This window comes from Passer domesticus, chromosome 8 (assembly GCF_036417665.1).
Source record: "Passer domesticus isolate bPasDom1 chromosome 8, bPasDom1.hap1, whole genome shotgun sequence".
Lineage (NCBI taxonomy): Eukaryota > Metazoa > Chordata > Aves > Passeriformes > Passeridae > Passer > Passer domesticus.
Window position 1 is genome coordinate 51115132 of NC_087481.1, and position 24917 is coordinate 51140048.

The following is a 24917-nucleotide window of genomic DNA, read 5'->3' on the forward strand; positions in this document are numbered from 1 at the left end:
AAATTAACTTTGTACGTGAAGTGTCTTGTCTTGGAGGAACCAAGAAAAAAAGCTCCATCTTTTCCCAGGTTTGGCTGAATGCTTGCTAAACACAATGTCACATTTCCCTGCTCAGATGAGATCTGTCTTTTCAATGCTCATCTTTTTTTTGAGGTCACTAAACATGAAGAATTTTTTATCTCCCGCATGGATTTCATCACCTCTGTTTTTATGCTACCTCTGGAGGTGGAAGCAGCACCAGCTGCTCAGCAGTTACACGGGGCTTTGCTGGATTTAGAATTCCTCAGGTGTGAATTGCTACCACCATTCCACAGAGAGGTTTCTGCATTCTTTCCTTCAGGAAGCTGACTGTACTGCCAGCATTTTCTTCTAGTTAAGAGGCAAGGAGCCATCGAAGGCACATAAAACAGTTTTCCCTCGAGGCCCTGGCTGAAATTCCTGAGTTTATTCTCTTTAATTCTAGACCATACAAGCTTGTGAAAGCTCAGGATCTAAACCTACACTTTACATGATGTGCTGTTGTTCTGCAGGTACAATTTTCTGACATTCTTCAGAGAAATATGAGCATTAATTTTTGCCCAAAATACTCACAGGAATACCATCAGTTATTTATAAAATTGCCAATTGTTCTATATTTGGCAGGTGTTCATGCCCAACCTTGGACATCAAACAGCCTTTTTATTTGAGGCATTATTGGTATTTGCTGAAGACAGTCCCTTTCAGCAAGGGAAGTAACACCTGGATATTTCTACTTCATAAGTGCAGAGTGTGGAATAAGATGTGTATGTAGGTGAGGTAAGGTAAACAAAACAAAAAGTCCTAGAACTATTAAAAAAATGTATAAGTCTGCTACTATGTGTGTGTTGTGTGCACATTCATGTTCATATGTTTGCACATGTATGTTAACCTTCTAATATTAGGATGAAACTTTATAATATGCCTTAAATTATAGTGGTTTTTCAGCCAGTAAATTTTACAGACAAAGTTTATTACAAAAAATATCTGTCAGTGTAATTAGACATTTGAATTAATTAAATGAATGGAAAGCAACTCAGACCAAATTAGGATTGTTCTCACTTTATTTTTGGGTAAATGACAAAGCAATCTTCCCGTAGGCTAGAAAACTGAGGGAAAGGAGGAAAATTACAGAAGCACAAAATACAGATATTTATATTGCAGTGTAAAAGAGCATTGTGAAGTAAGAATATTTTGCATCAATTTTTTTTCCCCACAAGATTTTATTAAACCTTCCTTTTCTCAGGCTTTTTTTACAGCCTGAAGCTGTTTGTCTTCATGGCATAACAACACTGTTTGTAGTTAGAGGAATAACCCATCTGCAGTATTACTTTTCAGTGTGTGGCTCTCTTGATACTGCTGCACAGGTAATAACTTTCTTTTAGCAGTGATGAAGCCAGAGATATTCTCTGTGAGACACAGTCGAAAATCATATTTCATAATCTTGTTTTGAACATCATTTTAATATTTAATATGACCACGTGTGTCTCTGACAGATGTAAACTGTGATACATGGGATTCATTTCAGTGGGCCAGGTTCATGTCTCATCCTGTGATGGCACTGGGCAGTTAAATTCAATGTGACTGGCAAAGGCACCTGAGAAAATGAAACTCCACCATCTGTCTTTGCTTCAAGTTGTGAAATTGATTTTAGAGGAATTCAAGAGCTACGGATTGGTATGAGATGGAGAATTTGGAGAGGCAAATGGGTCAAAAACAATTGACAAGGCATTGTAATGTGGTATAATCCTTGTAGAAAACAGTTGAAGTTACGATTATTTCCAGCACAGATCTGTCCCATTTGAACTGAATATGAATATCATCATGCCACTTGTGGCTTATTCTGTGCTTCAGCATTTTTTCATTTTATTCTGGCTTGCTTGTGCTATTTCTTTATATTTGCCATTATATATGTGTATTTTTTCTATATTTTATGGTTTTCTTTGAGATTTTCAGATTGTTAAAGAATTCTTGATGCAATCATCTTAATTTTTGATGTACTTCTAATCTTTCTTCCACTTTAGGATAATTTGCTGTCCTGTCTTTATCTCTTGTATTCTTTTTTGTTCCTTATCACTGCTAGATACTTGTATTTCCCTGAGCTATTTGAAGTCCATTAGCCTTATTTTGTTAGTTGCAATTTAAAGGAAGAATGGAAGACTTATCATTTTTATTATCTTTTTCTCTTGAATTAACTCCCACTTTAAGATTCTCAACCACTTCCTCCTAAATAATTAGAATCAAATCTAAAATAGCTACTTTCTGTGTAATTTCCTCCACTTCACCAAATAAAAAAGCAGTCCCTAGCACATCTGAAGAGCTGAATAGACAACTATGTCCTGCCTTAATGTTTTTCAAAGAGAGCCTCTGATAGTTGTATTCTCATCCTACCGTGGAATGTATTCCCATTCCCATGAGGTCCTGAGCTTTAGGTCTTTCTAGTTTCTGCCCCTTGGATATCTCCAGTAGCTTCTATATTGAAAGAGCCTTCTGATCAGAAAAATCTTTGGTTCAAACCTGTCATTACGTGCACTTTGTCTCTCCCCTTTTTCAGTGGTGTTTGCCAGATATTTCTGTCAGTGTCTGGAGTGCATGTTCTTTGAGCAGCAGTGAGGGAGCTGGGGATGTCTAACCTGGAGAAAAGGAGGCTCAGGGATGAACTTGTCACTCTGTACATCTCCCTGGCAGGAACTGGAGCCAGGTGGGCGTTCAGCCTCTTCTCACAAACAACCAGTGACAGGACAAGAGGACAAAGTCTTAAGCTGCACCAGGTTGGACATTAGGAAGAATTTCATTATGTAAAAGCTGATTGGATTTTGGAATGGGCTGCCCAGAGGGATGGAGTCACCATCCCTGGTGATGTTTAAGGAATGAATGGACATGGCCATGGTGTGGTTCACAAGGTGGTGTTGGGTCATAGGTTGGACTTGATGATCTCAGAGGTTTTTCCACCTGAATTGATTCTGTGTTTCTGCTCGTGAATCTGTACTGCGGGTGTTTGATGGCTCACTCTGCATTCTCCCTTTCTTAGAACCTTTTCAGTTCTCTCATTCTCTCCTGCCCTCTTTGGCTTTGATCACACAGATTCTAAATCTGTAACCTGAAAAGAGCAGGGAGAAAAGCCTGCAGATTTTTTTCTCAGGCAAGAAAAAACTCTTTTAAAACTGGCCCAAAGCCTTGCTCATGAGGAACAACTTGCCCAGCTGGTGAGAAGGAGTTTCCCTCAGCAGTCAGTCCCAGAGAGAACCATCCTGCATGTCCACCTGTGCAGCCAGACCTGCCCAGGGCACATCCTGAGCCTTTATCCCTGGCTGAGGCCATGGATAAGGTCAGCAGCTCAACTCACAGCCTCTTCAGCCTCCCCCTGCAGCACCACAGTGCCCAGGTACACAAACAGGAGGTGCCACACTCACTTTGTGCTCCTCTGGGGCAATAAACCTTGTTACTTCAGGGAAATTACGTAATTCTTAATAATTATTATTTCTACTGTTATCTGAAGCTATGGAAATTAATGTCTTCAGCTAATTAAATAACTGCTTGTGTGCTTGACAAAGTGTTGTATTTATGCAAGGGAGTTATTTCTTCAATTACTGAAAATAGTTGCATTGAATGAATACAATATGCCACTTAGATTCTTGGCATATAATGTCTGTTCCAACATTAATACTGAGGGAAAATTTAATCTACTCAATTCTTTTATGACATCTAGAAGACAAGACAGGGATCAATGCATGCATAGCCTCTCATTTTTGCCAATTTTATGCAAATCAAATGGCAAAAAATGAGCATAATTTTGTTCCATTATTCCATTATGCCTAGTACAATTATTGTTTCACTATCCTTGTAGCAGACTATTTGATGTACTTGTTTTTCCACTTTTTGCAAGTATCACTTTCCAGAGTCTAATAGTACAACTATTCAAGTATTGACTGAAAAAAGAAAGAAGTAATTTTTTAAATACACAAAAGGAAAAAACAGGAAAATTAAGTAGGCTCCAAAAGTAGCAACTGGAAAGCAAAAGGTAATTTCAGAAAAAGCAAATAATTTCACTGCAGTATTAAAAAACATACTGTAAAATTAAGTATTAAAGTATTAGATTACCAATGTAGCCATTATTAAAAGTTTTTAATAATGGGGTTTTTTTAGAAGAAGAGTAAGAAATCTACATGAGATTATTTTGAAGTACAATCACTAGGACTAGGCAGCATCACTCTAAAGGAGATGAACTGTGATATTAAGATGAAAATTGCATTAATCAAAATACTGATTACACTGCTGATTTAAGTTACCCAACATTTTACTTTTTTTTCTTTTTTATTTTTTATTTCCAAAGAGATTAAATTTGTCAGCCTGACAACATGAACAGAGAAGTCACGCTTAAATAGCCTTGGAAGAAATTGGTGTAGGGCTTACAAAGCTCCCGGGTAAAGTATAATGTGATGAGTAAGAACCAGTAAGCCACCAATAATAAATGCATTCTTCCTAAGCCTTGCAAAGAAAAAATAGTGGAAAGGAGAAAATTGGAGCAGACAGTTTTTTTTTTTATTTTCAAAATCTTTTAGTAAGGCTTTTTTTTTTTTTAATGTAATTCAGCAAACTAGCCAGAAAAATGTGGAAACCTCTGCTAAATTCTGAAGGAAGGGTGTAAATCCCAGTAAGGTCAATGGAATTTAATTATCTTCTAATAATGTTTTCAGTATTTTGTTGAATCTATGAATAAAAAGAACAAATACAGAAATAAAGGCAACAGTGGTTTGAATCCCAAAGATCATGTCCTAATTTAGAAAAGAATGAGAGAAAATAACTCAAAGTAAATGCTTTCTCAGCTAGAAAAAGTCTAATAGCAGTGTCCCTTTGGGATCATTAAAGGGTATTGGATAAATTCAGTACACCTACTAATGATGTGTAAGAAAGGTTGAATTGTGAAATGGAGCTTTGCTGACAAGGAAAAAATGCCCTAGCTTAGTCAAGATTAACCAGGATTGTGAAAAACTCCAGAAGGAATAGTAGGGAAAATAAAAGGCAGCAGAATGAATGCAGAAAAAACCTCAGCAGAAGCGACATTTCAGTGGGAAATGTCACTGCAAGATACATCAAGGTTTCAGCATGGCATACAATTACACATCTATTCAGTAGGAGGACTTCTAAAAACTTTGTATTTTAAAAAATAAGAGATTCATACCCAGAGTCAAGATCAATGTCGGCAGATTGGTTCTGTCATAGATGGGAATGGTATCAGATTGTCTATTTAATTTTTTTGTGCAGAAAGAATGTAGAAAAGAATATAGAAAAATAGAAGATGATTTTATTCCCTGGCTTGGTAGATTTTTATCTGAAAGCAGAGAGGTGTTTCAAGTAGCAATGATGTCATTATCAGTGCTGATGGAACTTGGTGCTGTCTGGTCTCTGTTTTTCTGAAGCATCATTCATCTTTAAATGGACCTGAAGCCAAATTGTAATGTATCCTGTTATTCTTCACCCATGGTCTACAATTTAAAAATAAGAGTGCAAAAAATATCATTACTTCTTTTTCTTCATGAAAAAATTCTGCAGAGGAATAAACATTTCAATAGAAGTCTGGCTCTTTCTTTGTAGGATAGATTTTACACCTCAGCTCATGCATATGCATAAAAATACAGATCTGACTCTAAATTTTTTTTCTCCACATAAAAAATTGAAAAAAAATTGAAAAAAATAACATAAGCATTAATTTCCACCTCCGTTGTTTTGTAGGTGTTTCTGAGTTTGGTAAACTTTTTACAGCGCTTAGTCTTTATTGTATGGCAGTTTTCTTCTTGGAGATGATGGTAACAAATGTGACTACTGTAGCAAAATACACACATGGGTGTTAAGAAAGGTAAGATTTTCCTTTCAAGGTTTCACTTTAGAAGTGTGCCAGTGAATTTTCTGTGAATTTTATTTATTTCTAAGTTTAGAAAAAAATAACTAGGCAAGGGAAGGCTTATATTTCTTTCTAAATATTGAAAAAATGAGTGGGTGAAGGGAGGCTTATACTTTTAATCTTACAAAATTGATACCTCCCAAGAGCTGACTTACCAGATAAGACAATAGGAACAGAAAATTGTAACATGCATTATTCTGTTAGCACTGGAATCCGATAAGTAGGGACAAGTTTCTTTTACCTCAGGAAAGAGACTGATGGTTTCCATTATACCAGAATTTTTTTTCTTGGAGTGGCTCAGGTGGCTCAGTCTTTCTCAATGAAAAATTAGTGTGGGATTTATGAAAAAAAAAAAAAAAAGCCTTTTGCTGTCCTCTATACGAAGTGTTGGGTGTGTATTGGGAAAGCAAAGGGGAAGGCTGTGCTCAGGTTCCCTGTCAGGCTCACTAGGAACCCTGGACCCTGTGCACTGCTCTGATGTGTTAGGCTAGAGCAGCTCTTGAAGCTGTCAAATCACTCTGTGCAGCCATTTCCTCCTGCCCACACGCCTGTTTCACCAATGTGTCAGAAGGCCAAGGCAGGTCTATATATCCCTGTCCAGAAGCAGTGCAGAGCTGGGCCCTTTCCACTTAATGAGCCCAGTAATATCTGTCCCAAGGAGAAAGGAAAGGGCAGAGGAAGCATTTGTTTCTCTTAATATCCTTGCAAAGAGGTCGAGCCCAATGGTATTCTTTTTTCTCCCTCTGCTCTTCAGCCACTTACATTGTTCTCAACAGAACTGCAAAACCACCGGGCTGGATGCTGTAAATAGTACCGAGCATCCTTAAGTGAGGGGGATGTCTGCAGCAAGGCTTCATTGATCTCAGCCTGCAGGAGAGGGCCAGCAGGGCAGGGAGGGTGCCCCTGTGTGTGCATGGGGGAGGGAGGAGAGGATGGTCTCTGCTTTATTCCTGTCCTCAGAGTTTTGCAGATATTCTGAGCAGCTGGAGAAGTCTGTGTTTGGGGGATGTTTTGCTTTATCTGTTCCACTCTCTCACAACAGCAACCACAGAGACCTTTAAATATACAGTTTTACCTAATGAATGTAAATGTATCAGCATTTTTCTCCTTATATACAGGGGCTTAAATTTTGATAGTAATAGCCTAGAAGCTTTATACTTTATAATATATTTTATTATAATACTTTATTCTATTTATTTTGCTTTCCTACTACAATGGATATATTTTTGGAAGGCTTTGTTCACAAAACCTTCTACATCACTAGCTTGTAATCTCATTATATTTTTATTCAGTAACTTGCAACTTCTCATAACTTACTCAAATGCTTTTAAGTTCTAAATCTACCCAAGATGGTTCAGTACATTAGTTCTTTAAAAGTGTAAATGATTTCTGTGTCAAGAACTGAAAGGATGAAAGGTGTAAAATGTTACACTTGCAAGAAAAGTGGAACTTACAGATATGCATGTAAAGATGAAAGGATTGACAGATCTGACTTCTCTCAGCCAGATTTGTTAACTTCATCTGACACCAAAAAAATCCCATCAAATCAGCACAGAAGAGAACCAATATTGGCATTTGTACATCACTCCTTTCCTAGAGTTATGAAATTTCTACTGCATTGCTGTGGCATACAGCAGCCAAAAGGTTTGCTTTCCTTCATTTTCATAGCATGTTAGTTCTTAGCCAGAAATCAGTGGTGCAATGTTTCTTCCTTGATGCTCTAAATCTAGAAACCTTTCTAGTTGTGTTTAGATTTTTATTTATGATTTTTTATGCAGTAAAAGTACTATCCTGCTATTCTCTGCACCTCTTACAACCACAATAGTCCTTTTCTGTTTGGGTTGTTTTGTTTTGTTTTGATATTGGTTTTATTCTTTTGAATAAATCTCTTGCCTGGTAAAGGATTGTTGAGGTCTTAGCTTTGCTGTGAATGGCAATTTGAAAAGTTCTGAATGTTAAATTCAAACATTTTCAAAAACTTGGCTGATTTCTGTAGATCCGAAACAAAATCTTCCTTCAGTCTGAGGACAAAATGGCTCAGATGGCTTTAGAACTTTTTTGGTTGGTTTAAAGGAATTGATAAAGTGGAGAAGGAATGTATCTCTGTCATGGTAAGCAAAACTATTTCTTAAAGTGTTTCTGTATTAAAGAGTATTCTTGAACTGACTTTGTGTCTTGGACTGTGATCTCCTTTTAACTGCACTTCTGGTCCCATAATAGTATTGAACAGAGGACAGTTGTTCAGCAGCCGTAATCACATGTGATATTGTACAATTAGCAGACTGTTCACAAAGGCTTCAGCCTCGGCTTTTTATCATAAAATATAAAGCAGTAACACAATCTCCCTTTCCTCTCTTTGCATGAACTCACCAATTCATTACCAAACACATACAAAGAGATGACTAATAGCTAAGAAATGTGTTTGATGCAGGACAATGAAAGAATCTATCTCAGCTCTGGTAGGAAGACAATGCACTCCTGGACTGACAGCAACTTGTGGACCACCTCAAACCCTCTGGATTAAACCAGGAAAATCACTTTTCATCTCTGTTTTCCCCACACACTTGATGAAGATATTCCCCCCATCAAGACTGTAGACTCCTTAACGCACAGACTCTTTCTCTGTGATGTTCGTACTTTGCGTTTGACTTTGACATCCTGATCTTGGTTGGACTTTTTTTTTTTCACACAAAGCTCAAATGGATGCTGCTGGATGTTACTGTGTCCCTTACAGGAGTATGGATAGACTTTTGAAAGTCAGATGAAGGTTTAATGGTGTGCTTGGGAAAACAGGTTAAACCAAAACCCAAACAAATTCCTATGGGCTTCAAGGGTAAAAATCTGGGAGGGGTCGATTTGGATACGATTCCAGACTAATGGAGTCACTTTGTACCTATTTGGAGAGGGTCTAATTGAATGAAATTAAATACCCTGTCTTCATCTGCTTGGAACAGAGACACCACATCATAAATTCCCAATTTCAGTGTTATGAAAAAGTTTCCAAGGGTTTGACTGATGGTAAATTGAAAACAAGTTACAGTAGAGTTGAAAAAGGCTGTAGAAGGAACACTTTTTAAAAAAGAACATTTTAGGGAACTTTAACACAAGGATTACTTTTGTATTGCTCCGTTTACAAAGGCAGCAACTTTGTGACTGCTCATCATGCTGTAAGCAGGAGGCAACGTCTTGATTTGAACCTTAAATTTGGAGGATAGAGTTGAGAGGGAAGGTGTGTACCAATGTCTTTACAAACAATTCCATAGGTGAAGGTATGGGTGTCAACGTCTTTGGAATGGGGCTTAATACATCTAACTTTGGGCAGCAGGTTTGTTGCAGAGCCCAGCTAGTTTGGCTCCTGGAGCAGACAAGTGTTACAAGCCTGAGTTTCTGAACTTTGGGGTAGAATAACCAAAAGGTTCAAGGGGTGATGTGGGTTAGGGGGTTCGGGAAGGCTGTACCTTCCTGGTACCTCAGCCGATGGGGAAAGCAAAAGGGCAACATGCGGCCGGGAGTTTGGGACAAAAGGAGGCTGCGCCCTCCGAAACCTCCAGAGAGAAAACCTCTCTTCCTTTATTCGAATAAAGTTGCAGGACTCCTCTGTCTCCTTTATGGACACTGGCTTTTCGTAGCGTGATCTTCTGCACAGAGCAAACCTTAGGAAGGCGAGGTACTCAAAACAAGCTGTACCATCTCTCCTGCCACCAGCCGGGAGGAGCTCAGTGCAAACCGCCTCTGAACTTTGCAGGACCTGAGGCGAGCAGAGGAACCAAGGCAGCAGAGCGGGGAACATCGGAGCCTTCGGCCGCTCTGCCGGGGGAGCGGGGCCGCTCCCGCAAGGAGCACGGGACGGGACGGGGCGGGCTTGTCTCGGGGCTCCGGGCCGCGGGGCTGCACTCCCGGTGCCGCTCCATTCCCGGTGCCGCTCCAGCTCCCCCCGACTCCCGTTCTGGAAGCGTGGGCGGCAGAGGCAGCCGCGGGAGCCTCGGAGGGGCGGTCGCCCCGCCGGACCCCCCTCCCAGCGAGGGACGGATCCACGCGGGCCGAGGGGCGGGAGGCGGCTCCGAGCGGCGGTGACAATTAGCCTTTAAAAATGGCTGCTTGGAAGCTGTCAGCTGGGACGCGGAGGGGCTGCTAACCCTCCTCTCGCTGCCTCCCGCCTCCCTTCCCCGCAGGGCTAATAACGGAGCGGGGATAAGAGCTCTCCAGCCTTTCCCCGCCCCGCCGGAGCGCGATGCCGTAGCGGCTCCGGGCCCGGCCGCCCTCACTTCCCAGCTGGCTGCCTGGCGAGAGGACGGCGGCCCCCGCCTCCCGCGCTCCTCCTCGCCGCCGCTGCGTGTGTGCCGCGGGCACCGGGATACAAAGGAGAAGGGGGAGCCGCGGGATACATGGTCCAGGGTGGCGTGTGCGCGGCCGTGGGGGCATATCTGGCGAGGAGAAAGCACAAGGTCAAGAGGCAGCTCTCCTCCTCCATGGAAGAAGACGGGAGCGATGAGCCCTGAGGAGGACGACGAGGAGAAGGGGCGGATGGCTAAGGGCTGCCGCTGCCGGGCTTCCCCTCGGGAGTGACGGGGCGCGGAGGGCTGAAGGGGCCGGAGGAGGCAGCGCTGGGGCCGGGAGGGAGGAGAGGAAGGCGAGGAGGAAGCGGGGGGTTTGAATCTCCCTGGCTGGATTAACTCCCCTCAGGGGAAGCTGCCATCGCCGGCCGCGCCTCGGCCCGCGGCCCCCGCGGCCAAGATGGACCTGGGCAGCGCCGGCCGGAGAGCGGGAGCTGCCCCCGCGGGCCCCGGCGCCTGGAGACCTTTCCCCTCCGCCTGCTGCTGCTGCTTCGCCTCGCTCCTGGATGTGAACAGCTGGCTGCTCTTCTACGGCTTCCTCTACCTGGCCCTCTACGCCCAGGTGTCCCAGTCCAAGTCCTGCGACAAAATTTCCTGCTTCTCGGGTCATTGTGTCAACTCCACCTGCGTCTGCGACCAGGGCTGGGTGGGAGACCAGTGCCAACACTGCCAGGGCAGGTTCAAGTAAGCTTCTGCTTATTGTGATTTTCTTCTTCTCATCCCTACATCCTTTCCCTGTCACTTTCACTTGCCCCTTTTTGTTTTGTTTTGCTTGTGTCTGCTATGATATTGTTCGTGTGTGGAGGAAGTATGTGGCAGAAGTTATGGATAAAATAGCCTCCTCCAGGTCTTAAGAGCACAGGGCACAGCTCCGGCTGACTTATCGCTGAAAATAGGCTGCTCCACTTCATGGGAACTGAGAGACCGGAGAAATCGGCCTAAAGCTGTGTCGCTGCTGTCCCTTCTGGAAATGTCATGGAAATGACATGTGCACTTCATGGAGCTGCCCAGGGAGCAAGCATTAGTAGTGGATTTTAATTACTTTTTCCTTTTGAAAAGTGAAGGGTTTAGCTCCTTCCAGCCTTCCTTTCTTTCAGTTGTTTGAGCTAAGTGGGCATTAGTCAGTTTCATTCAGGACAACACAAGTGCAACTGAGTGAAATGTACATCCCTGGTGACAAGGTTTGCAGGAGAGAGTGGGAAATACGAAACAGTAACATATTTTTGCAAAGGAAGGAGTACTCAGTCGAGGTCTAACTACCTTCTCATTCTTAAAAGTCACTGTGATACCGAGTCATTGATCAGTGAGAAGGAAGCGTACCCTGACACTTGCTTTTCTATATGGAGTGGGAAAGAAGACTTAATTTATAGGGCTGTCACTTTCATCCCGCCCCCTTTGGTATCAGTGTAAAGACTGGCTGTGAAGAATACTGTTTGCTGTTATTTCGCTATATAATCTTGGACAGGGCATCTCATTTCATTCCCTGTAAAACACCCCTTGTAAGCAGGAACTCCATTTATTAAGTATGTTGACATACATTGCTGGAAAGCGTTCTAATATCTAGCTAACAGCAATACATTGGTGACACTGTGTCTTAGAGAAGTCAAGTTCTTTCTGTCTTTGGGAAACTACTTTTAATTTAATTTAATTGCTTTTATAGATTAAATATCAATAACTGTCTGTTTAAAAATTGTATTTAAATTCAGTTTTTCTCTCTGGAGTACTGAAATTAAGCTGTACAATTTACATCTCTTTTAAACATTTAATACTAGGCCACTCATTCCTAAATAAACAAAAGGTAGAGCTGGTAACTTGTTAGCCTGGGAAGTTAAAGAGTAGTTGAAGTTAGACATATTGGCTGAAGTGATGTACACAGTGCAGAGAAAGAGCCAATTTACTGATATTTGGTGGATATTGCAGCAGTAAGATTATAACCTAGCTATGAAACTAAGACGAGGCAAATATAATGCTTTTTAAATTTTTTTTAAAATTTTTTTTAAAATTTTTTTTTCCTATGACCCTGATAATAAGGTTTTAAAGTTGGCCATTTGTTGCATGTGTTTTGGATGTTTGGGGCTTGTCCTTCTGTGGAACAATGGGCTAATTTGGGAGAGTGATGAGAGGAGGCCCAGGTGAATCTTTTTTGTGTATGTGGATCTGCAGAGCTCTTCTTTCCTGGCTATAAAGAGATCACTTGTATCGTTTGTCTTGGTGCCACTCATAACAGTCCCTAACAGTGCCAGGACCAAAGCAAATGGTAATTTCTTCAATTTCCAAGCTTGTTGTGAGTATATTCTCTGAGTTGTGACTGGGCTGTTATGCCGTCCTTACAGGTATTATCTTGCTCATCTTTTCAAACATCTAGGTTTCTTTACCTTGGTTGTGTTTGTCAAGTGAGGAAGCACAGTTGGTTACATTTTCCCTTCTGGTAGAAAGTTAATAATCCATCCCCACCTAGAGGAAGTTCTGTCTGAATGTTGGAAGGGCTCCTCTTCTGAGCTGAGCTAACACAGTGTTTAATTGAAGTGCTGTTAGGGGTTTCGGTGAAATCGGAAGAGATTTCTCATTAACTCCTCTGTGTTTTTTCATGCTTAGCTTTAGCTGTGACAGTGACGTTTGCATTATGATTTTTCTCACGGGAGTAAGCTGTTGGAGAGCTATTTTTTACTGAGGACACTTTTCATAGCAGTGTCTTTGACAGCTCATCTTTAATCTTTATTCTTGGAAGCAAAGTATACTCTGCACTAAAAATAAGCATTCTAAGATTTAAAGCTTTTCAAGCCCTGGGAGTTGGGGATGGAGTGAAATATGTTAAACGTGTCTTACACTGCCGCAAGCAGCAGCTCGGAGCGGTTGTATTTTGAATCCTGAAAATTCAGATGGGTGTGGAATGTGTGATGAGCTCCGTGTGTTTCCACCTGAAGAGTTGGAAAAAGAGCATTACTCTGCCTGATGGCTGGGTGATTGAAGACCTTCCCCATCTCTGTGGCAACTGATGCTTTTCCCTATTGCCGCGGAACATTTGCGTTTTGTTTCCGTTTGGCTGCCAGGTACCCTATGTGCTTTTACCCTTAAGTAGCTACGGCTGGACTTTTGCAGCAGTGGTTTGTCAGGTTCTGTCGGGTGTACATCACTTCTGTCATTAAGGGTTATCCTGAAGATCGTCTCAGAATGGCAAAGACTGAAAAGTGTTAGAGCTGCCTGAACAGAGCCAGTTCGGAGGTTGTAGATACGATCTGTAGAAATGTTAATAGAACCTCGTGTATTACTCTAAACATTTACGGGGTTTCCACGTCGCAGCTGTTTGAAGTCCCTGCCTGTGTCCCTGTTACCCAAGATGTAAATTGAACTTTTAATGACCTAAATTGGACATGTGTAAAACCTGTCACTACAGTATTTGAAAAAAACCAGATTTTCAAGGGTAGGCTTAAAACACTTGAAAATAGAAGATTCTTTTTTTTTTTTTTTTCATGTAAGTGAGGTATGGTTGTTTTTGCTCTCTGGGAATGAGTGACTTGCAATAGCAAGTATTAGGAACATTGTGGTAAGAGGAGAAATGCTCTGCCTGAGGGTGTCTTGGGACCATTAATTCTTTGGTGAGAGAAGAGTAGTATTTTTGGCTTTGTTTTATTTCTCTTCTAAACTGAGAAACAGCAACAAGCAGAGAGACTCAAAAGTAATTGATCAATCTTTGTAAGCAGGTGTCAAAATTAATTGACAATACTATGGTAACCTTGCCTTTTCCCTGTAGGAGAACTACTGAGTAAGTAAACTGCTTTGCAAATGTTGCTCTGCACTGGATATAAGAAAGGTCGGTGGGTGGTAGGGGGAAATAGGCCAAGAGACTGTGGCACCATTTTGCCATTTTGTTTCTCTTATTTACCAAGTTTTGAATTTACTCTTGTTATTGTGAAGCCTGTGGTAAATCATGTAAAAATGCAGATGTTGCTATTACTACAGGGCATTCACAATCCTGTCAGTCACTATTCAGAAAGATTTGGGCCTTGTGTCTGCCTGGTGATAAATTATTTTACTCTCTGTCCAGAGTGGATATCTGAATGCAGATTTGACTTTCTGACTTACTTTCATCTTTCAGCCTTTTTTTCCCTTCCATGCCTTCACCTCTAGTGCAAAATAATGCAAAACCTCTTTTTAGCCAAAATAAAAAAGGGACATTTAGTTATAAAAAGAGAGGGAAAGGGAATTTTGCCAGGTGAAAGATAGGAAAGCCAGTGACTGAGCAGGTTCTGTTTTTGTAGCAGGGAGCTACAAACTGCACAGTTCCCAAGATGTGAACTAAACCACAAGCCTTAAAGGGCAGTGTACGGTTTTGATTTGCAAGGTTGATTTATTAAAGTGATGCTTTTAATGCTACATCTGCCATTCTTTCTTCCCCTCCTCTGTGCTTTTGAATTTGTTGGTCAGTTGCACTTTTCATGATGGTAGAGTTTGGGCAGAAGGGAGAGGGAAGGGCTGCCTAAATCAGTTATGTTACAAGACTCCAGGGAATTCAGGGACACAAATATTATGAATGGCCCAACTGCAGTGAAAACTGCTGTCACAGCTTCTGTGTAGTTAGATGTCAAAGTCAATAGGCTTGAGATGCAACAGTGCAGGGAAACAGGTTTCATTAGTTTTGCTACTCACAGAATGATTTCTTAGAAGAAAAAAAAAAATCTTCCAGGTTAGAGCAAAAAGTTTCCCTATTTTGAAAAAGGGCTCTGCTTTGCACTGGTTTGTGGAAGAGCATTTGAGAAAACTTTGTACATGGAATTTATCTTCCTCTAAAGTTTTGAGGACTAGAAATGCCTACTTTAATATGCTGCCTTTGAAAAATTAGGTTATGTCTTCAGAGGTTTGTGGTTATTTATTTGATAGCCATGAGTGTGATGTGTAATGAAGCAGAAGAGGACAGGTGAGAACCTTTGAGGACCTACACTTCAGTTAATCTGCTTTACCTAGTCCTAGATATGCAGTTGTTATGGAGAGAGGAAGAGCAAATGGATCTGTTTGATTATTAAACCTTGCCTCCAGATGTTCTTATTGTACTTCTAAATTACCTCCTGCATGCTCTCCTTAATTTCTAGAGCTCCTATAAAAGATTCTGCATTCTTCAAGGACAGAAAAATTTCTATGTACAAGTACATTCACAACTGAAACGTTTGAAGGGTATCAAATTTTGTTATTCCAGGCAAAATCCTTATTTCTCTGTAAAACTCTGAATTCTGCTGTCTGCAGAATGACTCATGCAAAGAAAGTGTCCTTAAATTGCAGATTGTAAATGAGTGATAATGTTGTGTAAGAAGAGATCTTAAGAAAAGAAGTTAGCTTTAGCTGCAGCCAGCTGAAGTTCAGAGTGCTGTGAAAGGGGCTGACTTTATCCTTCACGCTTCTCTTTGATTACATCTTGCTGGTTCTTATGTAAGCATTAATATTCCTGCTGAGAGTTGAAAAGTATCAACAGGAACAGATCTCTCCACCTCCCAGCCAGTTTTTTTTAAGCTAGCTCAGTTTCCCTAAGTTACTTCACTTACGTAAGGCTCCTGCTGATCCAAAGGAGTTGGCAGCATCAGCAGGTGTAGATAGGGGAAAAAATGGTTACTTTTAGAATTGGTGCAGACTTAGTTTTCTAGAAGTTAAATGTAAAACAACATCACCATTAAAGTGCAACTCCGGCTTCGCAGGGTGAAATCCCTGAGTCATGCTAGAAGTTGCAGCACTGCCTTTGTCATCAGAGTGGCCTGTATCTGATCCAAGAAATAATTACTCTTATTGACATCAGTGCAATTGAGTGTGAGATTTTGCACCTGCAAATTGCCTTTTTACAACTCAGGATGTGAATGATAATAAAATTAAACCTCTGGAAAAGTACCATTGATTATGATTTTAGTCTTATCAAATTGTGTTTATTTAAGTTATTTTAGTTATAGTGCTCTGAAAAACTATTTAAATGTGATTTATTCTCTCTGTATTAAAATTTAAAATACAATTATAGCTTATATTATAAAAATATTTTTGATTTCTAACAACAATTTTTTTTGTAAATCTTGTTTTGAATGTAGAAACATGAGCCATAAAATCATATTAAATGCCTCCTGAGCTAAGCAATCTGCACTGAAAAGTGCTTTTTGAACAGAAAGCAGTCTTTTTACAAACTTAAAACCTTAATTTTATTGTATTTTTTGACTGCTAATACTTGCTACATGAAATCTTTTAGATTGGATAAGACCATTAAAATCACAGCCACTGTCCTAACACTACCAATTTCATCAGTTACCATTTCAGTGGTTTTTAAGAGTTTTATAGAGAAGACCAAAAATGAGCTCTGATTACTTATTACCTCTTGGCCTTTGCAGGCTTTAGGGTAACTCTGAATTACTTCCTGTGTGAGATGGACACATGCTTTAGGAAGCATCTGTACATGTCTGAAAACACTTCCACTGACTCAAAGCCCCTTACAGACTTTCAAACTCTTTTCATTGGTTAGTTATCCTCACTGTGTTCCATAACTAGAAAAACAAATGCAGGAATTGCTGCTTTTGCAATTACTACTTTATTTTTTGTCTCTTTTAGTTGTGCTGTTTTCTCATGTTTTGAGTCAGGTCTTCATTGTAGAACCTTTAGTAGGAGAGGTCTGTGTTCCCTGTGCAGGTGGAGATATGGCCACCTTTTCCTCACTGAGAATGGAAAGTTCCTTGAGTTGTGTCAACATAAAACAAACTTTTCCCTCCTTGTCTGCTCTCTTGGTTTACAGCCTCTCCTATTTTATCAGTGTTCTTGAGCCATGAGTGCAGAACTGGATGCTTTTAAAATGGTCCTGCTGGTGGAATGCAGATGCAGAGTAGCTTCTCCCCTGCTGCCTGGGGTCCTGCTGTGCAGCTGCAGCCAGTGCTTCTCAGCTTAGCACTCTGCTTTTCTACCTCCAAATCCTCTTGGAGCTGCTGCATCCTCCCTTCCCAGGCCCTGCTTTTCTTAAACCAGTCTGTGAACTGGGCACATCCTCCCCTGCTTGGAGTGACAGGTAGCTGTGGGGCTACAAACACGTTTGGGATGGAGCTATGCCCTTTTAAAAACACTCCTCTTCCCCCAAAGCAGTAGATAATTAAATATGAATAGTGTGCCTTCCTCTGTGTAAATCTGCAGCCATCCACAGGAGTGAAACCAAATACAAGATAGGCAAGGGCTGGTTTGTTTGCAGGGCTCCTGGATTCTGAAGCCTGGTTTGTTTGCAGGCTAAGCAGTTTGTTACTTAGGCAAAGAAGTGTAGGAACAGATGGTTGATGACCCTGCCAGCCCTTCAGACAGCATCGAAGGCTGGTTGCCATTGCTAGGGGTGGGTAAAAAACTCAGTTATATTCAATGCATGCTTAAATCTATCCCTAAATAAAACATAAAGCTGTACAGGTTATGGCTCTTAATACTCTTAGTATTAAATTTACTCTTAGTACTTAATGCTCTTAGTTTTACATTTAATTTGGCAAATAAATTTAGTCTCGCACTGTGTTTCTTAGTTCCTTTAATCAAGGGGAGGGCATGATGATCATATTTTGGAAGGCATTACCATAGTTCATGTCATCTTTTTAAAATGAGTATAAGTAGTTTTTGAGAACTCAGTCTATCACACTGCACTAGAAATTGATTTAATTGTATCAAAATGTAGGCAGAAAAGGTAGGAGGTAAATATGAGATATTACAGGAATACCCTTGGGATATTCCTACACATCCTAACAAATGCTGGTGAGAAAAGACTTTATTTTGAAGCGTTACTGCATAGACAACAAAAATGCATTGGAAAACTCCTGCAGTACTGAAGAATAATTATCTGTCAGTGTCCATGAAATTTGTTATTATCTGTACAGTTTAAGCCTGGAAAACATGCTACAAAGTTCATGTAAGGAGAAATAAATGATGATGATGATACCTGAAAACATGAGCACTCCAGTGAATTGCAGCTGCTAACAGCAATAAAAGTAAACTATAAGCAAAGTAGATGTTTTAATGTGAGGTGAGTGAGCAGTGGGAATTTTCATACCAGTTTTATATGTTGTCTTCTAAATCTTAAAAAAAAAGTGGAGAAAGTGTTGCCTTGATTCAAGAGCTCTGTGAGGATCAAGACCTTACTGAGAAACCATGCAACTAAGCTCAACACAGTTTGTTACTTAGTGTTCATTCCCAAAGTGCAAGACCTTCATTTGACTTTGAAGTTTGCTCCAGAGAGAAAAACTGAATTTTTTTAGACCTGAAAAATAATTTAGCCATCAGCTATAGACTATTCCAGGGTAAACATTGTAAACTCTGTTAATGCAACAGCATTAAAAAAATTAATTCCATGAGACAATCACAAAATTTAAAGCTTATGATGCTCATCTGTAAGGAATGCATTCTAGGATCTGTTGAATCAGTATTTTTATATTTCTTGGCTAAGGATGGAAAATGCTCCGCTATCATCTCTGATGATAAAATATCTACTCTGTTCTTGCTAGTGGTATTTAAAAACAACCTAGCTGTAGAATATTTCCGAGTTTTAAGCAGCATATATCTGATAACCTTGAATTGGGCAGGGAATTTTGAATCCAGGGTATTCTAGGATTACCTGGCAACAAAACAAGTACTGAATTACTTAAAGATTGGATGCAGACACATAAAATGACAGACACTCAATGTCTACATTTTCTTATGGATTTCTTCCATAATTTATGTGCTTCAGTATTTCATCTGTAAAAAGGAAGTAACACTTCCTGTAAGCTTAAAGACTTGAGGTGACCCATGAGACACAGCTAATAAACTAGATAAAATTTTAGAGATTGCATTTGCGCCTGGAATGTGATAAATATTAGGGCATGAAGTATTGTTGTCCAAACTATGATGTGTATCTCAAACAGATGAGTAAAATCACTTCCTCATTAGGTCAGATGGAGCAAAACCTTGCAGTCTGTGTTATTCCAGAATAATAGTCTCATATTATAGACTCACTGGAAAAAATTGTACATTGTCTGTCATTGATAAGATGTGGTTTTAGAAGTAAGACCCCAAAGACCTAACCCTGGATTAAATATTACAAACAAAATATTGCAAAATGCTGCAGTACTTAGTGGGTATTTTGAAGAGTTACTGCTTTACTTGTAGGGTTAAAGTGTTCTATATTAGTCATTGCATTCCTATGCCAGTATCAAAGAATCGCACATTTGTAGGGTGATGGCATTGATCTTATTACAGAATTGTGAATCTGAATTCAGCTTTAAATGTAGATTTTTATTACAGACATGTACTTTTATGCATAGTTTTTTGTTTGTTCCAATGTGTTTGAGTTTTCAGCCACTTCTCTGTTATCTTGAAGGTTGATAACCTGCCTTCTATGAAAAAAATGGTTCATGTTGACTATGTCATGTAACTACTGGGATGCAGGAGCTGGGACTGTAGAACAAACAGCAGTGCCACTAAAGGACTAGACTTACCTCATGTCTGTTACCAGGTGTGGCAGTATAATGTGAGCAGCAGTGATTTTGGTCAAAATCCTGGGAGGAGATCTGGGGTTAGAATGTCTTTTAAATATTCTGGTGAGCTTTGCAGGAACTTTGTTCAAGGTGCAAGCAAACCACGGAGCACTGTGGAACCAGAAGACAAATGGGCTTCTTTCATTGCCACCCACAATCCTGGGACAAAGATAAATTAGTCAGGAAAGTATCTTTCTAATCATGCTGCAGTTTAAAGTACTTTTCTTCTTGTAATAGATAGAAGTGACTAAAATATGGTAAGCCTAATTTTCCTGTTAATTAATCTCAGTTTTAGAAACTCAAGAAGACCTGGATGCATTCTGACTTCTATAAAGGAATATTTTGATAATTTCAGCTCTATTAGTGAAACTGAAATGCTGATTAATCCAAATGATAATTTGCATAGGATAATTTGCACCCTTAATTTTTTTTTTTTTAATCTATAGAGCGAGACTGTGTTTATGTAAAGGTATGTATCTCTCACAAGGAAAACTCAAACACACAGAGCTCACAGTCATGTTTGTGTGTGCAAGCCCAGTTGGTGAAGATACTTTGGAGGACTCTTGCTAATCAAATGTTGATGTGCTATATTGGGGTGTCCCAAAGCAGGCATGGGGAGAGGGAAATGAGCTTCATGGGAAGCTTCCCAGAGCTGCTGTAATGAAGCTGAGTGCATTTGTGCTTCTCTCATTATCAGCAGATCTGTTTTGTTTGTCTCATGAGTCTTCTCCAATAGGTAACTGAAACCAAAACATTGGAGAGAAGGTGGAAGGTGATCCTGAGAAATGAAAAATACTGAACAAACAAATGGCTGCTTTTGAAAACATACAGATTTGCACTTGTGTGCACAGCTGTACTATCATATTAAGACAATTTTTTTTTAGAAAATATTTTTGCAGATGTTTTCTAAACCCTAATGGTGATATAAGTATTAAAACTAGAATATGTGTATTTAAAATCTATGGCCTGTTCCCCCTCACCACCCTGATTGTTTTAGTACTGTAGCACCTTGTCGGAGCAAGCATCTATTTTAAACTAAAAATGGCACAATTTTTCTGGAGGTTTAACTTCTGAAGTGCTTTTACTATTTTAGCTTTCACAGGGCTAAAAACCCCAATCTGTATTCAAGGAAGGACTTACCTCCACCCATCTGTATCATATTCTACCTGGATATCTTATTTAAGCACTGGGTAGCTGCTTGTCACAATGGCCTTGGGAGACAGACACTTATTTTTTTGAGTTGTTTTGCATGTAGCAAACCTCAAGTTGTGTCCTTGTCTAAGGTAAAATAACAGATAAGTGGCTGAATTGAAATGGAAGCTTGGGAATAAATAAAGTTTTCTGTAAGTCTGTATCAGTCCTCAGTTTAGGAAGACTGAACTGCCTTCAGTTTGTATGGGTTTTTTTCCCTGCAAATATACAATATAGTTTAAAGTTCTTTGTTTTCTCAGAGACTTCTACTGTGTAGCATAAGAGAGAATATGAAGTTTATTATTCATATATATATAATATATTTATTAGTCATAGTGGAGGAGTTGTGATGGTATTTTACACTGACTCTTTCAAACACATACTCTATGTCATTCAGTAAGTATATAGGGGGCCTCTGTTAATGCAGGTATAAATGCCAATACAGGTTAGAGGTTGATGGGTACTTAGAGAATTGATCTTGAAGAGGTGGGCCCAGGACATGAAAGATGGAATGAGTTTGTAGCTGATCTCTGGTTTTCATTTTTTAAAGAGGGTGGAGACAGGGAACAAGCAAGCCACAGCTTAATATATTAACTTACAAAATATGTTCATAAACAACAATGTTGCTGGATAATTTTATTTTCAATTTTATATACATTTTTGAAGTCTACTTACTGTATTTGAGCTTTGTAGGCATTTGGAAATCTGTTCTCTAACATAAAATTCTGAAGTGACAGACAGCTGAATGTATGCAGAATATTCCTTTCAAGTTAGATGTGGGTTTTCCAATTTAGACTGGCTGCATTTCTAAGTAGCAATTGGACTGAAAAGCAGAGCCAGTGCATGTTAGCTTGTCTTAGTATGATGAAAACTTGCAATGCTACACTGAAATGGAATTTGAGAACATTTTCCTTTGAGTTGCTGTGAGAGTTTTGAGCTCATGCTCAATAAAGATCTTAAAAAGCCCTACCTGTTATTAATAAAACCCACTGTGGCTGATCAGCTTTTTTTCACACATCACCTGTAGCTCTTCAGTCACTATTTTTTAATCATCCTGAAAAATGTGTCCTTTTATTTCCATCTGCTAATGAAAACCAAAGCAGATGAAGAACACACTTAACCTTAGTCCTCACTATTAAGTACAGAAATTGAGCTTTAGTCTGGTTTTCTGATGATCACTGGATCACACGATGTGTGATATTCTAGTTTATGTTGTAACTTCGCAATCTACAACTTTCCTCATTGTCTTTATGTAAGTCACTGGATGTGCATAAAAATTATTGTGCTTCAAGGCTGGGAGAATGACAAAAATAAATATGCAAATTTTGGTGAGTATGAGCATAGTCACACATGATCTTTAGTGGAAGAAATATTCTTTTTTGTTCTCATAATTATGCTGTTGCTGTTGCAGGCCTAGACTTCAGTGTATCACGTCTCTTATTCTGGGGCTACTTGAAAGCATACTTTTAAAAATGAAACAATGTTGTTTGATTTTGAAGAAAATTTTCAGGCATCCTCTGTTTAGAAATCTACAGTTTTTAAAGTAGCAGCAACTTTTTGAGGTTTTCATCTCTATTAAGACTTTTTTTTTTTTTTAACAGACCAGAAGTACTGAGGAGGCTGGCTGAGTTGATGTCATAAGACAGGATTTTATGCAAATTGCTATAAGATAGGACTTTATGCAAATTCAGGAAGTATATGTATTCTGGTCATGTAGTTTAAATGGTAGGATGCCTTTATTTTGTGTGTTTCTGCTTTTAAGAGTTACTTTGATCACTTGTTGAATTCTCTGTTCTTTGCATTTTATGTTGTCAGTAGGATGTACTTGCTTTATAGTTAAGGTTTGTCTAGTTCAAAAGATCTTGTCATTGCATCCACAGGAAAGTGGAAAATGCTGGGAAAAATCTGTATGGAAATGCCTGGGAGCCTGTAAACCATGGCTCTGAAGGGAATTATGACCCGAGGTTTAGCAGGTTTGTGTGTGGGGCTGCTGCAGTGCAGGAGAAGCTGCCTTTACTGGTCAACACACACAGGCTTTTTCTGTGTGTGCTCAACAGCATAAGCTGGTAATGTAGTTGAGGGCATCTCTGCACTTGATTTCAGTGGTAACTTGGGTTACAGGCTGCATAAATCTGACCTGCTTCTTGCTATGGACCTTAAAGATCATCTCGTTCCAACCCCACTGCCATGGGCAGAGATGCTTCCCACTGGGCCAGGTTACTCAGAGCTCCTTCCAGCCTGGTCTTGAACACTGGGATGGAGAGTCCACAACTTTTCGCTGTGCTTAGGACTATCAGAAGGATTTTTGTTTTCCCTAATGTTGAATTATATTTAGTCTCAATTTGCCTGTGTTGTTCTTCAGGGTTTTGTGTGCATGTCTGATTTTTGACTGAAATTATTCGCTCAAGCAGCAAAGAGAAAGTGGCATAGCTGTGTGTATGTGCATGATGTCTGCAGATCAGAAATACTGTGTGTTTGCTCATCTAATTAATCATGTTGAGGTTTTGGGAGGGAGAAATAGACTTGTTCAGAAAGTAATTTTCAGGATCTGTGTGGATAATGAGCTCGGTTCAGAGGCTCCATGTACTTGCTAAAGAATTTGCTTGAGGCAGGATTTGAAAGAAACACTCGCTAAGGAGGTCAGTCTATGCAAAGTAAGGAGTGGTGTGGAAACAGGTGAGATTTGACGATGTCCACCAAATAAGATTTGGGGCTTGTAATTGATCCAGGATGGGAAACATCATCTGGTTTTGTAGAGAGGTTAACTTTTATGAAGGCATACACCGGCATGGACTTAGCAGTAGTTGTAGGATAAAAAATTAATATAAATATTTTATTCATTACTAAATAATTAATAAGATAGTTAATAATAATATATAAAGAACTAAAATTACATTACATTTATATTTTCTCCATTAAATTAATATTTATAGTATAAGAAGGAATAATGAGTCTGTTCATAATTTTGCACTTGAAAGTAGACTGCAGGTCTGACTTTCAATTGCCATAATCATAAATTTTTGTATTTAATCTGTTCAGGATTTGTTATTATGAAGGTAAAATTCAGGAAGCTCATAGAATGAAATGGATAATCAGACTCTTAAAGATCATGTGTATATGACAAAAGTGCTTTCCTCCTGTATAGGTGGTGAAATGGTTGTTATCCTGCAGATTTTTAAATATATAATGTGTGTGGGTGTACATATATATTGCATTATGTTTTAAAATACTGAGTTATTTTGCCTATTGTGTTTGATTTAATTTTCTTTTAAAATTACAGCAAACTGAATTGAAAAAAAATTGCCAGTGAATAGAATGTCAGGATAGCAGGGAAGAATGACATTGATAATCAGAGTTTGTCATACTTGGTGCCATATGCTTTTGGAGTTTGTGTGGCTGGATACAATCAATGCTTTAGAGAGCTTTTTAAATGATGTAAATAAGTTGATGAAATAATCTTGTCACCTAATGAACTGTTGGGGACAGTATTTTATGTCCCGGTACTTTTAGAATCAAGCTGTTAAGGTGTTGTCTCATACTAACAATGTCTTTATATTGCAAACAGTTCTCCTCTGAATGAATTTAATTATGTTAGTATGGAAGTCAGTAATTATTTTCCCTTCTATCTGTTTTTAGTTTGGGGTGTGGTTTCAAATATTTTGCTTGAGTTACACACGTCCAAGGGAATGTTCTCTTAAAACATGTTTTATCCATGTGAAGAAAGCAAAATGCTAGCTTTTTTTCAAGTAGAATTCCCTATGTGCTCTTAAAATATTTTTGGCTTATCCTTGTCAGAGGATTCTTGAGAAAAACAAGAAGAGATGCTCTTATGAAATCTTACTGTGTTCGGATGCAGAAGAGAAATCAGAATCTTACTTAAAGTGCAATAGGCACTTTAAAAGCAAAACAATAACTGGACTTCAGTGTATGATTAATATTTTGGAATAGTTCAATTTTGAATTTATGTTAAACAGCACAGAG

At 39.3% G+C, this 24917-nt stretch overlaps 1 protein-coding gene across 8 annotated transcripts in view; it reads left to right on the forward strand.

Moving 5' to 3' along the window:
• The first annotated feature begins 9924 nt into the window (after positions 1-9924).
• The window catches only part of ATRNL1 (attractin like 1), a 431225-nt gene continuing 416232 nt past the window's right edge, over positions 9925-24917 (forward strand). For 3 of the 8 annotated variants that reach the window (XM_064431406.1, XM_064431409.1, XM_064431411.1), the window contains exon 1: positions 9927-10935. In XM_064431406.1, coding sequence (XP_064287476.1) covers positions 10652-10935 — 284 coding nt within the window. In that variant the 5' untranslated portion in view covers positions 9927-10651. Of the gene's footprint in view, positions 10936-24917 lie in introns of all 8 variants that reach the window. The other 5 variants (XR_010367589.1, XM_064431407.1, XM_064431408.1 and 2 more) reach the window with 3 other exon arrangements.